Here is a 13765-nt window from a genome sequence, read left to right on the forward strand (position 1 = left end):
TTTAAATTCGTTAAAACAAGTTGAAGCAGATGCTCATTAATTCCTCCTGTAAGTCCAATTTATTGCCATCTCTTACCTTAGCATCCAAAAGTTGGCTTATTTGTGTCTTTGAAAGTTTCTTTTCTTGCTCATTTCACCAATCAACTAATTAATATTTCTTTATATGTTATTCTATTGATGATATGTTTGGCTTTCTGTAGAGACAATTTCAACTCACTTTCAGGGAAAGAACTTGCTTTGAACATGTTTTTTAGAGTAAGTAGTTATACACTATAATCTTACATGATGAGCATTTTTATACAGGGCAAGTTAAACCTTATTTAGTTCTTTATCTTTTAAATTTGGACTAATTTAGTGTAATAAAGATCGTTCTATTTACATAATTTTAACCTACTTTTTGACTGATAAGACTTCTTAGTATGTTCACTAATAAGAAAAGTACGAAAAGTAAAATAAGAAACAATCTTAAACATAGTAAAGATGGCAAGGAAATGTGTCTAGCAAATACTGGCACAAGAGTTTGATATAAGATTTTAATTATTCATTTGAATGTTTTTAACTATTTCTGGTTCAAACATCAACTGTGTTTTATAATTACAAGTTCATCAGAATCTTCGAAGTACTATACTAATCAAATTTAACAATTAAAATATTAAAATGAATTCTTTGAAGTGATGATTAGGATGAACCTTAAAAATAAAATAAGAAAGAAAGAGTATAATTTAGGATATTGAATATTAAGATGTAGACTAAAATGATACATATACAAACAGTGAAAAGATGAAGTTCGTGAAAAGAGGTAAGGACAATGTATACCAAAGCAATGTAATTAATCAATAAACATTCTGGCAGTGACAGTCAGTTTGACTTTGTGAAGTGTGGGTAAGAAAAAGAAAAGGGTTATATTTGTATTCCTATTGTTGGGGTTGAAAATTTACGAAGTTTTGTTCATGCAAAAGTAGTTGAGCTTTTTTCACACCAAAGAGACACCAAAACTGCTGTGAGGTTTTGTTTTAACTTTATCAGTGTAAATTATTTTCACGCAAACCACTTTGTCTACTAGTTTTCATACCAGATTCTATCCATCAACATGACAGTTATAAAAGCACATCGAATTTCTACCTCATTCCTCTAGTAATCTCCGCCAAATTTTCCTATAACTAGTTATCTACCCTTCTGACATTTTTCTCCAACACTCCTTCAGGGGCTAATGGATTTCTTGAAACGTGAGGGTGTGGTTTACACGCCCGTGAAGGATGTGGATTTAGGCTCCCATAGCAGAGAATTCTACCTGCAAGCTAATGTCAAAGGTTTATCATGCACTGTCTTTTTTTTCTTTCTATCCTAGCATCATGGTATCTTTACTTTTTCTTCTTCTAGTATGGATTTTCATTGAGTTCTTGTGACAGTTATAACATTGACTACTCCCTAGTATGTTCCACTCTATCAGGTTCAGAAAGGCTCTGCATCTGCTGGTGTTTTAAGTTTTAACACTAATGGCTTTTGATTTGATATTTGAACCAAAATGTTAGCTTGTAAGAGTATTGATAGTGATGGATGATATCCATGCACACCCACAAAAATACTACTAATGATCTTTGCCATCGCAGCTCCCCGCATGACTGGACTTTTGGTCAAGATTTTCACTCATCTATTGGAGTGTCCAATACTTGGAACCTTCCTACTGCTCATATTGAAGGGAAACAATCTTATTCACCGGGTATGCTCCATGAACATTTGTATTCCATTTCATGAACTTCTGTTCCAGTAAAGATTGAATTCTAAATAACATCTTTAAGCAAGTGCTTTTTGTTTTATTCCATTTTCACAGCTTATCACAAATGCAGAGTTCCAAGAACCACCTCTCTTTGTTCCCTTGCATGATTTTGAAGGTTTGAGAGATTGTGGACATGAGCATATTTGATTGCAAAAATTTGGCCTTAGGTTGCCTTAAGAGAATGTGGGTCACCGTTTCTGCTTATTCTTGCAGACATAAAAGAAAGAGAAGTCAAATGCTTAGACTCTTCTTTGCCTCCACCGGAGAAAGTTCATCTTGCACTAGATTGTTTGCCAACATCTTCACAGGAAACACTTGATGGAACAAATTCTTCGTTCTCCCGCTGGACAATAATGGATTATGCCAAAGCTTACCGCTCAGGGGACATAACACCAAGCTTGGTATTTTCATCTATATTGATATACTTATGTTTTGTTCTCTCTTTCTGTCTTTACATTTTTACAATTTCTGCTTTTAGTTTCTAATTTAAATTTAAATTTTTACAGGTTAAAGTTCCTGAATTTTTTCTGCTGTCACTTTCTGTTATTTACTATCAAGCAACAATGCTAATGGAGGACATAATATCATTAGGTTGTCAAAGTCATTGTTACTTGATTATAAGAACTAAAAGTGATGAAGAGAAAAAAAACTCAGAAGCTTTGACAGCTCAAAATTTAGATTAAGAACCTGAAAGATAGTAGTATTATTGTACAATGAGTAATCTGCATCCACAAGTCCTTCACATTTCTAGTTCGTTCTGACTTCAGAATTTTGATGTACTACTATATTCATTGACTCTCTTTCTACTTTAATATTTTGCAGGTTGCTGAACGGTTTATTGCGGCTATTGATGAATCCACAAAACCCTCTCTCCAGATGGGATTCTTTATTCACTATAGTGTTGATGATATTCTTAGACAAGCTGCTGAATCAACTCATCGATATCGAAGAGGTACTTGAGAGCAAGTCAAATGTCATTTCAATTCAACATTTAAGTGATCCCTTCCTATGGGGTTGTTGTTATTGAAACATATAATTATGGCTACATGTGCTTTCTGCATCCAAAGATAAGATGTATGCCACTTACCTTTCCCTGACTCCACCTTCAACTAACATATGTGGTCATTTGCCAACCGTACAAGTCTAATGAATTATATTCTAGGAGTGCTAAAAACACTTTTTCTAAGACACTCCTAGTACACTTTTTGTTCGTAGTAAAAATTTATTAGGAACTATGAAATCAGAAGTAAATCTCATTATATAAGAAGTAGGACCAACACAATTATGTGGTTTTCACTAATTTTCAATCAATAATGAAGACTGTGTTAAAAGAACCTAGTGTTAGCATTTATAAACTAATATTTTAACTTTTGAAGTAGCCCAGAAATTACATTGTCATATTTGCAGACGTTCTTATTTAGGATTCAGCCTCATTTGTGTTCATATATTATGTGTACTCAACAATGTTCAGATATTTGATGTAATAATATTTATGCAGGGGAACCAATTTCAGTGTTAGACGGAGTTCCTGTTGCTATCAAGGATGAGATAGACTGTTTGCCATATCCAACAACAGGTAGTGTAACGTGTTATTGTTTTCCCTAAGGAATCTTCTATTCAAATGATTATGTGCTGATTTCATGATTCACTTGAGCCTCTGAAAATGTTGTTCTCAAGGAGGTACAACGTGGCTGCACAAAGAAAGGCCGTGTAACGATGATGCTTGCTGCGTTAAGCGTTTAAGGTTATGTGGCGCCATACTTGTTGGGAAAAGCAATATGCATGAGCTTGGGTCTGGAACCAGTGGGATAAATCCACATTATGGGTAAGATCACCTTGTGTTATACTAATATTCACATTATGTGACATCTTTGGTGGACTTGTCTTGTGAATTCAGTATCAAGGAATGTTCATAGAACTAGTTGGTGATAAGAGCATGTTTGCTTATTACTTTGTAGGCCTGCTAGAAACCCCTATGATACCAGTAAGATTGCAGGGGGTTCTTCTAGTGGATCTGCTTCTCTGGTGTCTGCTGGACTGTGTCCTGTTTCCCTTGGTGTTGATGGGGGAGGTATTTGATTTATATCTGTACATCAAAGACCAGAGAAATCAGCATTCATTATTTCTTATTACTTGTGATGTTTGCTTTGCTCATTTATATGTTCAGGATCTGTAAGGATGCCAGCATCTCTTTGCGGTGTTGTTGGTCTAAAACCAACTTTTGCACGTATACCACATGATGGGTAGGTATTCATATTTGTTTTATCATCATTAAATACTTTAAGGATTATAATGTAATAACTTAGGAGAATGATCTTCTGCTATATTCAGAGTTCTTCCCCTAAATTGGACAGTTGGAATGGTTGGAATACTAGCAGGCACAGTTGAGGATGCATTGATTGTGTTAGTACTCCTTTCTATGATATTCTTTCTACAAGGAAATTTTAAGATTGATTTTTCAACATCTACTGTTTCATTGTTTATAGTTATGCAGCTATCAGTGGTGAAATTCCATATCAGAAGATTTTCAGTGTATTGGTAAGATCGTTTCTCAAATTAATGATTTTTTACCATCGATTACTCTGTCCATGTTTATAATATCACATATGATTCTGATTAGATATGCACTTTCAAGTTCTAAATTTCTAATATCTTTGAATTTCTTATTATTTAATCTTCAGACCAGCATAAATCTTCCACGACTGAGTTTGACAAAAGGCATATCTGACATCAAATTAGCAAAATACGGCAAGGTTAGAGTCCTGTTGGCAGCTACAAATATCTGCGTTATGATTATAAAAATTTTAGAAATAGGTTAACATCAGGTTGTTTAACCACTACTTCCTTCAATTAGTGGTTTGATGATTGCAGCAATGAAGTCAGAATATGCTGCTCCAAAACTTTGCTCAAGCTTCAGGATCATTACAATTGGAAGGTACTGAAAAATATAAAAATGCTAACGGTGACCACTGATATATTAGCATGGTTTCTGCTTTCCCCACATAAACAAAACCGTATCTTATTTGATGTGAATTTGGAAGAAGCTATCTTTTTAAGGAAGAAAATTCTTAAAGCACTTGTAATACTGTTACTGAACTCATAATTGAGAAACAGCACATCACAGTCATCACTTGCTAACATGCTAACTTTCTGTCTCAAACATGCAAGATCATAGACGTGACCATACCAGAGATAGAAGCAATGCGCCTGGCTCACTATATAACAATCGGATCTGAGTCTTCCACTGCACTTGATTCATTTAAAGAAAAGTATGCAATCTTATAAACTTTTTACCTTCCTCATTATCCTCTAGCTTGAGAAGTATTGTTGCTGATATCTCCAAATTACTACCAAAGGAATTTTGGAGAATTAGGATGGGATGTAAGAGTAGCACAAAGCATCTATGGTGCTTTCAGCGGCATGGAATATCTTAAAGCTCAGAAAATGAGGTAAGATATGAAAAATTAAGCCAATAAATTATGCTAATTAATAAAATTACAGTTTTTTGAACACACTCTTCACTGTTAACAAAAAATTAAAATTTATTAGAACTTCCTTTTTGATGAGGTTCATTTGCGGTTTTATTACTTCCAATCAAATTTAACTGATAGTAGATAGAAGTGAATTTGGTCATATTAGGAATTTTCTTCCTACAACATTTTTTTTTCTTTTAATGAGAAAAATATGAACAGGAATCGCCAACTTCAATTTCACAAGAAAATATTTGCCGAGGCAGATGTCATTGTCTCACCAACAACTGGGTTTGTCCTGTTTCCTCAAACATCAAAGAATGATGGTTTCTTTGTGTTTTGCATTTTGGTAACACGTTTATACCATTTATCTGTAACAGTGTGACTGCATATCCAATTCAAGATGATGCTATTCAGACAGGTGAACTTGACTACGTGAATGGAGGTACATCATACATGAAATTCATCTGATTAACAATGACACCAAGCTCTGCATGTTATGTTGAAGTTATTGGTAGCATTATGTATATGAAGCACCAAAACTTTCCTTGCAAAATCTGAACTTTTTTTTCCCATAATTTTCAGCTGCACTTGTTCGTTATTCCATAGCAGGAAATTTTCTGGGACTTCCTGCTGTCACTGTTCCGGTAGGATTATACTCACTTTTACTTAGTTTCTTGGTATCTTGGATAAACTTATTCACAACATTTTTTAAAAAAATAAAAGAAATATCTCCATGAACTAAAATTATTAATACGTAAACTAAAAATAATCTTTCTAAAAAAATGAAAATTTTATTAATTAGTTTATAAAGAAATTGTGTGTTTGGCATTTCACAGGTTGGATTTGACAGATTAGGTTTGCCTATTGGACTCCAGTTTATTGGAAGGCCTTGGTCTGAAGCCACACTCATTCATTTGGCATTTGCAGTGCAGGTAAAATTCCTTTCTCTAAACAATATTTTTTTTTAATTATTTACAGTATTTTTATATAATTTGAAATTTAAGAAAATTGAAATGAACTTTAAGAAAATGAAACCAGACATTCAAAGTTAATAACTATTGGTTTGGTTGGTATTGAAAAAATATGTTACTGTGTTGAATCAGGCTATATGCATGTCAGAGTACAAAAAGCCGAAGGTTTACTATGATCTGCTGCGAAAGAAGAATGATAGCAATGGCATGTAGTTTGAAGCTAAATAGTATAGTTTGTCTCACCAATTTTCTTTTCCTGTCTTTCTGTTGTTGAATTTCATGTATTATAATTACTATAAAATTTGATGCCATTGGTTTCAGGTGTCACTTTCTGCATGTGTTATATAATCCTTTGTCTTAGATATTAGTTTTACTGCCCAATATTTACCCACAAGTTTTTTTTTTTCTTTTTCCTATTTTTGTATGGAAATTCTAAAAAAACAATTATTGAGAATGACACTTCATTAAAAATTAATAATATTATTTTGGACTTTTGTTTTTGTTTTAAAAAAATTGTCTCTTAGTCCTTTTATTAGGTATTCACGATATAAATATGTTTAAATAGATAGATTATTTTATTTTTGTAAGTCTTATGTTATATATATTTTAAATACTTTATATGAAAGTTCACCTCAAGGTTATTAAATGAATATTTAATTTGATTTTGTGGATCTTATAAGCAACTTTATATTTATGTATAATACTTTAAATATGTTTTTTTTATTAGTTACATGATGCATGAACTTACTCTACCTTTCTCTTTATTTTTTATCTCTTTATCTGTGTAGATAATAACAACATCAAGCTTGACTCGAACCCCTACACGTGGGTCAAAAAGATGTTGTAAAATAAGTAGACAATATTGGATTGTTTTCCTAAAATCTTTATGTCCTGTCATAGTCGTACAAGCTTTCATTACTAAAGTAATGTTGTTCTTTTCAAGATGTATAAAAGTACAAGTCTTCATACTAGAAGTCAAATATTTTCAAGAGGTCAACCCTCTAAATAACCGTCATCTCTCAAAGAAAACTATATAAGGATGACTCACATAAGATAATCGAGAGGAATTTTTACTATCATTGAATCGTTACATTATTATTCTCTCTGAAAGCTTACATCGTCTAAGTCAGTTCTTAGAACAAGAAAAAGTCTTTCAAGTTATCAGATTTCATTATATTGAATTTATCCTCTCTCTAAGAGTTATTTGAATTTGTACTTGTAATTAAAACATTGATTAAAACACGTGTATACTTTAACTCAGTTAAATTAAATGTTTTAGACAATTGTCTACGTTGATACCAGAAGTCTTTAAACTTTGACTAGTCAAGTTGACTAGAACGATCAGAAGTGGTTAATAATACTTGTATACCAAAAGTTTGTACTCATTTTTAATATTTGAAAAAGATGAGTGAAACTCCTTTAAGAAATCTTAAGGGAGACTAGACGTAACTCAGGTGAGTGAACCATTATAAAAGTTCTTGTGTTACTTAAAGATATAAGAGTCTAACAACTACTGCAATTTATCTAATACTCACAATAGCTATTAAATGTTGTTTTTGCGAAAAGAAAAATTGAAATACTGTTCAAACCCTTTCTAGTGTTTCTCTCTGTTTCAAAATAAATATTTGTGGAGAAGAAATAAAAACATAAGAAAAAATTATCTTCTAATTCCTATTTTATTTGATTAGTTGAAAAATCTCGTAATACATGAATACATAGATATTTTAATAATAATAAAAAGTTAAAGATGTTTTGGATTGTAGAAATATCTTTATCAATTAAAATGCACTTCTTTTTTCTATTGCAAATTATTGTTTGTTTGGCATTTAACAACAAGCTTATGATTTTGAACAGGAATTCATCAAGCTCATCTTGAATTCATAAATCCAAATAACTAAACTAGTTTAAATGGCTTTTTAGTATTTTTTTTCTTTACTTCGAATATGAATTAATTAATTATAATTGATTTGGTAAATAATCAATTTATATTTTTAATTTCAAATTATTTCTTAGAATTTTGTACTTCTACTTACTTCTACTTTTGTATGTTTCTTCCTCTTCATTCTTTTATATGTTGAGTATTTTTAATTTTTAATAAAATTTATTCAAACAAAAAACAAAATAAAATAAATAGCTCAATTTAAGTTTCTCATAAATTTGAGTGTTTTTAATTAAGTTGCTAATATAAATCTTCTTTTTGTTGAGGGTTTAAAATAATTTTATTTATTAATAGAGTGTTTTTATGAGACGTAATTGTTTTATTACATTCTAAAATAGAACATCACGAATTTGTACAATATAAAAATTTTCTCTAAAATCCTAGAAAATCTTATCAAACACTATTATTTTGAGTCTACATGATTGATTTGATTTTTGTTCAATAATTAAGGTTTTACAACCTCATTGTGATGTTATATTTGACTCAAATTAAATGGTCACGTCATTTCAGTGACACCAATTCAATTAAAAAGTATAACAATTTGCATACTCAAATATTTATCGAGAATTTAATTGAAAATATTTAAATTCAGAAAAAAAAAACTAAAAATTATTTAAGTTGTTTTTATAATGACCAAAACAAAAATAAACATGCTTACTTTCATTTGGCAACAAAATCAAATAGTAGAGACTCAATTATAAAATATAAAAATTTTGGATATTCAATGAACTTTTTTTGAAATGGACTCAATTAAAAATACCTAAATTATAAATTATTTAAATTTAATTATGATATTTTGAAACGAAGGAGATATGTCCTCCATAATTTAAAAAGTTGAGTATTACTAATAATAAAATATTTCAATTATTTTCCGTCAATATTAAAATAAGTATGAGTTCATTTGTCTTCTGGAATTATACTCTAATAAAATAATTAATGAGAATAAATATAGAAAAAATAAGCATAAAATAAAATAAATGTTTATTTACTAAAGATAAATATTTTATTTTATTTAAAATTATATAAAACAAGCAATAATTGAGATGAAACTAAAAAAAAAAAGGTAGTGTGTGGCATTACAACTGTCTAATTATCACTAAGTGAATATATATATTTGTTAGTACAGAATTGTATTTATTTAGCCAATATTCTTGAATTTAAGTCTTGAACGCCTAATTACGTGAAATATCAACTTTTGCATCGAAAAATTTGGAGCATTAGCACATTATGACATGGAGGAACACAGCCCACTGTGTAATTCTAATTCACATATGTGAACAATTTGAATTCTGCAAAAAGGTACTGTTTATATGTAAACAAGTAAGTTTCGATTTATATACTTTGAATAAGTATTGACCACATTTACAACTTCAGTTTTTTCTTCACCTTATTTTTCAGTGACCTCTTGTTTTACTTACACTTTTGCTTCTAGAGTTGAACCTACCAAAACCATTATGGGTTTTTTCATGGGTTATAGATGATAATTGGTTTAGAGAAACTGATGGTTCAGAATCTCTTTTGATCAAACTCAAATTACTAGGTAAGTTCTTCAACTGCTCATCACCATTTTGAGGACCTGGTGTAACTTCAAAATCCATAGAGCTCTCTGAATCAAGTAGAAAGTCTTCCAATGTTGCAAGGGACTTCAACTGCAGTCCAAGAGATTCAATGGTTTTTCGGCATTCAGCAAATTTAGTAGCAGCCAATGCTAGTTCCTTCTCCTGCATATAAAGATGCTGAGCTCTTTATAGAAAAGACTTGTGAACAACATTGTTAATGCAAAATATTTACACAACAACCATCACTTGTATTTAGCTAGTAATCAAATGCAATTCCAACTGATCTTCTGTAATTTTAGCCTGCATCACATGTTAATAATTCAACTAAATCTTAGCTTTGAGCATTATACACTTGACAACATTCATCATAGAAAGAGAGATTATTAGCCAGTGTGTTCAAACAACATACAATACATCGAAGAAGGCTTAAATTGTGGAGTTCACATTGTGTGTTACCAAACTGACCTGCTTTAGCTCACTATTAACACCTTCTCCGGACAGAATCTCAGTGTTTTGCTGGAGTTGAGCTTCATGCTTGATTCGCAAGAGCTCATCCTCTAACTTCTCACATTTGGCCAAATTCTTTGCTGACAGAACTCGCTCTTTCTCAATCTCTTCTTTTAATGAACAGATTTTTGAGACCAATTCTTCTGCTTCGGTGTGTGCAGCTGTGAGTTTAGACTCAGCTATCTTTTTCTTTTCCTGAGTTGCTTTTAGTTTTTCATATGCTTCTTCATTTGATTTGTTTGCAAGAGCTAACTTAGTTTGAAGCTCTACTACCTCTAACTCCACTTCGTTTATTCTGCTCAATGATGCTTCAAGCTGCTTTTGGCACTCAGTTAGATCCATCTCTAGCACAAGTTTCTCTGCCTCCATTTTCTCTAGTTTCTTTTCCAATGCGACATTCTTTTGAACCATACCTTCCATATCAGCATTTTCTAGTTTCTTTACAACACTGAGTTGGTCAGATGCCGGATTTACCACAGGAAAGCTACTAACACTTTCAGTATCTGGCAATGCAGCAAGCCTCTCCATTTCAAGGAAATCATCCATCAGATTGATGTCAGTTGAAAAGACCGTATGATTTTTTCCGGCACTGTTTTCATTTTTAAATTGATCAAGTTCTGTAGTTACAGCTGATGAGCATGAGCCATAGCGGTTTGATTCAGCTTCATTCATATCCCAGCCTCCCAATTTCGGAATATCACTTTCAAGTACTAGTTGCCTCTCTTCAATATCTGACATGCTATCAGTAAATGACTCTACATAAACTGAGGAAGCAGCTAAAGACCTGTGATCATTAGCACAGAATGGTTTGCGTGTCACAGCTTTCAGTCTCCGGCACTCAGCTTCTAGCTTAGCCACCTTCTTTATACTTGCCAAATGTTGCTTGCTTGTTGTTTCAGCAGCCTGAGTACTCAAATCCCTTTCTATGGTCCTGAACTCTAGTTCCTCAAGTCGAGATTGTAGCTCTACTTTAAGACTTGAATTCTCTCTCTCCATATCCTCAAGCCTCCTGTGAAGATCAGAGGGAACAAATGAAGCAGCAGGATCAACAGCTTCCCACTCATGATCAGGTCTTTTGGATTCCAAGCCACAAGAGTTATTTGATACAGATTCATGAATCTTTTGCTCTTGTTCGTCTTTAGCTTGTCGAAGCTCCCTCATACACTCCTTCAGTGCCCCATTAAGATAACTAATTTGGTCTTCAAGAACTGAATTTTTTTGTTTTGCAGCATCAAGTTGTTGTTTTAAAATCAGTACTTCATTTTCAGCCTTCTCCCATCCTAATCCAAAAGCCATGTCAGTAGTTAATATAAGTTTTTTTCCACTAAAAAAGAGCAGAAAACAAATTTCTTAAAAAAATTTAATAACCACCCTAGAGCAGAAGTTTATGATATAGACACGGCTTTCCAATAATTCCCCAAGATCAGAATTTAAGGATATAGCTAGCCATGGCTTCCCTAGGCAAGAGAAATGAATCATGGACAAGCAGGTGAAGCACATTTTAGAATTACCCCTGAATCATATTTGGATAGGTTTAGACATTCATTTTCATAAACCATAACTAAGATCAACACTTGAACTAACAGGAAGTCAATTGCAAATGCTCATTTCTCATTTAGATAGACTTGTTTGTCAAATAAAGGGGAAGTTATTGATATGCAAGATGGTCAAACAACAGATACCTGAGACAGCTTCTTCAGCAACCTTAGCATGCTGCTTTACCAAGTCTTCTTGGGCACTAGAGTTTAAGAGAGCAGCAGATAACTTTTCTGTTAGAGTCTTCACATCAGTAACTTCTTCATCATTTGGTGCACCCTCCTCACACATGACTTCGGGAGGTAAACATTCATTTGGTGTTACCTATATACATCATGGTAAGAAAAACATCATTCATCGAATTTCCCCCAATTTATAAATATATGAAAATCATAATAGCAAACTAAAAAGAGGCAGAATCAATGGTCTACAAGCTTTAGAAAACTTATATTCATGTAAAGTCTGCAAAACAAACAGTTTCTGCGTGCCCAGAAACTTCAAATCATCTCAGGCCACAGATAGTAGATAGAAAGACTGAAAAGAATGGAAACAAATATAACTAAACCATGATAGCATGCAAAAAAGAAGTTAACAATGTAAAGAAATACAAGAGTGCAGCTACCTGATCATCATAGAATCTTTCTGAATGAGATGACATTGAGCCAGAACTCTCAGTTTCACCTGGACTTTTCTCAGATGACTTCCTGCGCCATAACCAACTCCTCCGGTCCATTCACAATTTAGGCAAAGCAACACCTTCTTATGTCTTCACACAACAACATGAGCACCATTGCCCCCAACAAACCCTTTAGCCTGAACAGAACTGGATCCAAGGCTATGAGTGGAATGAATAAGAGGAAGCAGGGAAAGGTGGCAAGTTGCTCTTCAAGAAAAACCCAGAATTAAAAAAGAAGAATGTGAGAGCCAGGTGTTCAACCTTAAGAAGTAACTTGCAAAGAAAACAGAAAGTAGTTATGAGAGAGAGCTTTGCTTAGAATTCACTTTCCACTCCCATCTACCTAGGTTTTAACATTAAGGAACAGAGGTCAAAGGTTGAAATATGGAAAACAAAAACAAAAACAAAAAAAATGTTTCTTTAAAGTCTGTCCTTTGGCCATCTATTATGATATTCCTTTATACACAAAACTCAGAGTGTGAGGGTTAGACACCTACCATGAATCCCCAATTTCACGCCATAAGAATGGACTGTCTATCTATCAAGTGGTGAATCCTATTGAAGAAGACAGAAATTAACAGAAGGAAAAAAGAGAGAAATGTCAGAGAAAGTTAAGCTAAATGATGGAAGATATATTCATGGAAGTTTGTGTTGTGATCTGGAAAGAGATATTGGAAAAAGGAGAGGGACCATGTGGTGACAGAGAAATAGGATAAGAGTGTTGAAGTGTGAAAGGGGTCTGAAAAAGTCCACAGCTTTAGTTTGGTTTTATCATCTGTAGATGATATATGTGCGGGTAAGGTAAACAAACGCTGCCTTATTCCCGCTTATTGCTCCTGCGATTCACTACAGCCGTTAAAATTGTTTTGCCTTTCTTTTGTTTTTGTCTTGTTCTTGATGTTATTAGTTCTGCGACTTCTTGTGCTGTCTGTTCCTCCTTCGGTCCTCTGTTGAAACGCAAATTGCGGGTACTACACTGTCACTATTGTGCGCTGTTTAGCACGCACAACAGAAAGGTACAACTAATTCTAAGGATTAGAATTTCTGTTGGGTTTAAAAGTACGGTATAATATCACGCAAATTATATTTTAGTTGAAAACAAAAATATTTACACATTAGTTTACTTAAAAACCTTATCTTTATTTTTATTTCCAAAAGTCCATTTCAGAGATGAAATTGATGTTATTTAGATGAAGAGAAAGATTTTAAAAAATGAAAATAAATAATATAAAAGTTTATTAAAGTTAATAAATGATGTGGTAGGATTCATAACTTAAAAAAAATATTTTAATTTATAAAAATAAAATTTTATCATTTTATCTTTAAA

At 32.5% G+C, this 13765-nt stretch overlaps 2 protein-coding genes across 6 annotated transcripts; one reads left to right on the forward strand and one right to left on the reverse strand.

Annotated features, from left to right (window-relative positions):
- Window positions 1-1204: 1204 nt before the first annotated feature.
- Window positions 1205-6583, forward strand: LOC124836535 (fatty acid amide hydrolase-like). The gene is made up of 20 exons (XM_088106447.1): window positions 1205-1310; window positions 1611-1720; window positions 1832-1892; window positions 1991-2178; window positions 2600-2729; window positions 3276-3353; window positions 3455-3602; window positions 3736-3848; window positions 3945-4020; window positions 4109-4180; window positions 4264-4315; window positions 4459-4530; window positions 4632-4712; window positions 4946-5046; window positions 5134-5226; window positions 5470-5538; window positions 5628-5692; window positions 5833-5894; window positions 6087-6182; window positions 6354-6583. The coding sequence occupies exons 1-20, from the start codon at window positions 1211-1213 to the stop codon at window positions 6432-6434; spliced, it is 1848 nt and encodes a 615-aa protein (XP_087962573.1). The 5' UTR covers window positions 1205-1210; the 3' UTR covers window positions 6435-6583.
- A 2832-nt stretch (window positions 6584-9415) lies between these two features.
- LOC124836534 (filament-like plant protein 3) lies at window positions 9416-13214 on the reverse strand. Of its 5 annotated transcripts, XM_088106450.1 has the most exons (6): window positions 12932-13203; window positions 12700-12777; window positions 12385-12585; window positions 11909-12086; window positions 10185-11506; window positions 9416-9881 (listed from the first exon to the last, which is right to left on the reverse strand). In XM_088106450.1, exons 3-6 carry the CDS (start codon window positions 12493-12495, stop codon window positions 9555-9557), a joined length of 1938 nt encoding a protein of 645 aa, XP_087962576.1. In that variant the 5' UTR covers window positions 12496-12585; window positions 12700-12777; window positions 12932-13203; the 3' UTR covers window positions 9416-9554. The 5 variants fall into 5 exon arrangements, with proteins under 5 accessions (XP_087962576.1, XP_087962577.1, XP_087962574.1 ...); XM_088106451.1 differs by lacking the exon at window positions 12700-12777 and having other exon boundaries at window positions 12936-13203; XM_088106448.1 differs by lacking the exon at window positions 12700-12777 and having other exon boundaries at window positions 12385-12645; window positions 12936-13203.
- Window positions 13215-13765: the final 551 nt, after the last annotated feature.

This window comes from Vigna umbellata, chromosome 2, assembly GCF_029865625.1.
Source record: "Vigna umbellata cultivar VRB3 chromosome 2, Vumbellata_1.0, whole genome shotgun sequence".
In the NCBI taxonomy this organism is placed as follows: domain Eukaryota; kingdom Viridiplantae; phylum Streptophyta; class Magnoliopsida; order Fabales; family Fabaceae; genus Vigna; species Vigna umbellata.

Bases quoted from the DNA above. Each gene is read 5' to 3' on its own strand.
- LOC124836534 (XM_088106451.1), bottom strand. From the start codon at position 12,495: ATGGACCGGAGGAGTTGGTTATGGCGCAGGAAGTCATCTGAGAAAAGT. The intron at 11,507-11,908 runs GTATCTGTTGTT...CTTTTGGATTAG, and splicing joins TGCTGAAGAAGCTGTCTCAG to GATGGGAGAAGGCTGAAAAT. The intron at 9,882-10,184 runs GTCAGTTTGGTA...CTTTATATGCAG, and splicing joins TTAATAGTGAGCTAAAGCAG to GAGAAGGAACTAGCATTGGC.
- LOC124836535 (XM_088106447.1), top strand. From the start codon at position 1,211: ATGGATTTCTTGAAACGTGAGGGTGTGGTTTACACGCCCGTGAAGGAT. The intron at 4,316-4,458 runs GTAAGATCGTTT...TTTAATCTTCAG, and splicing joins AGAAGATTTTCAGTGTATTG to ACCAGCATAAATCTTCCACG. The intron at 5,227-5,469 runs GTAAGATATGAA...AAATATGAACAG, and splicing joins CTTAAAGCTCAGAAAATGAG to GAATCGCCAACTTCAATTTC.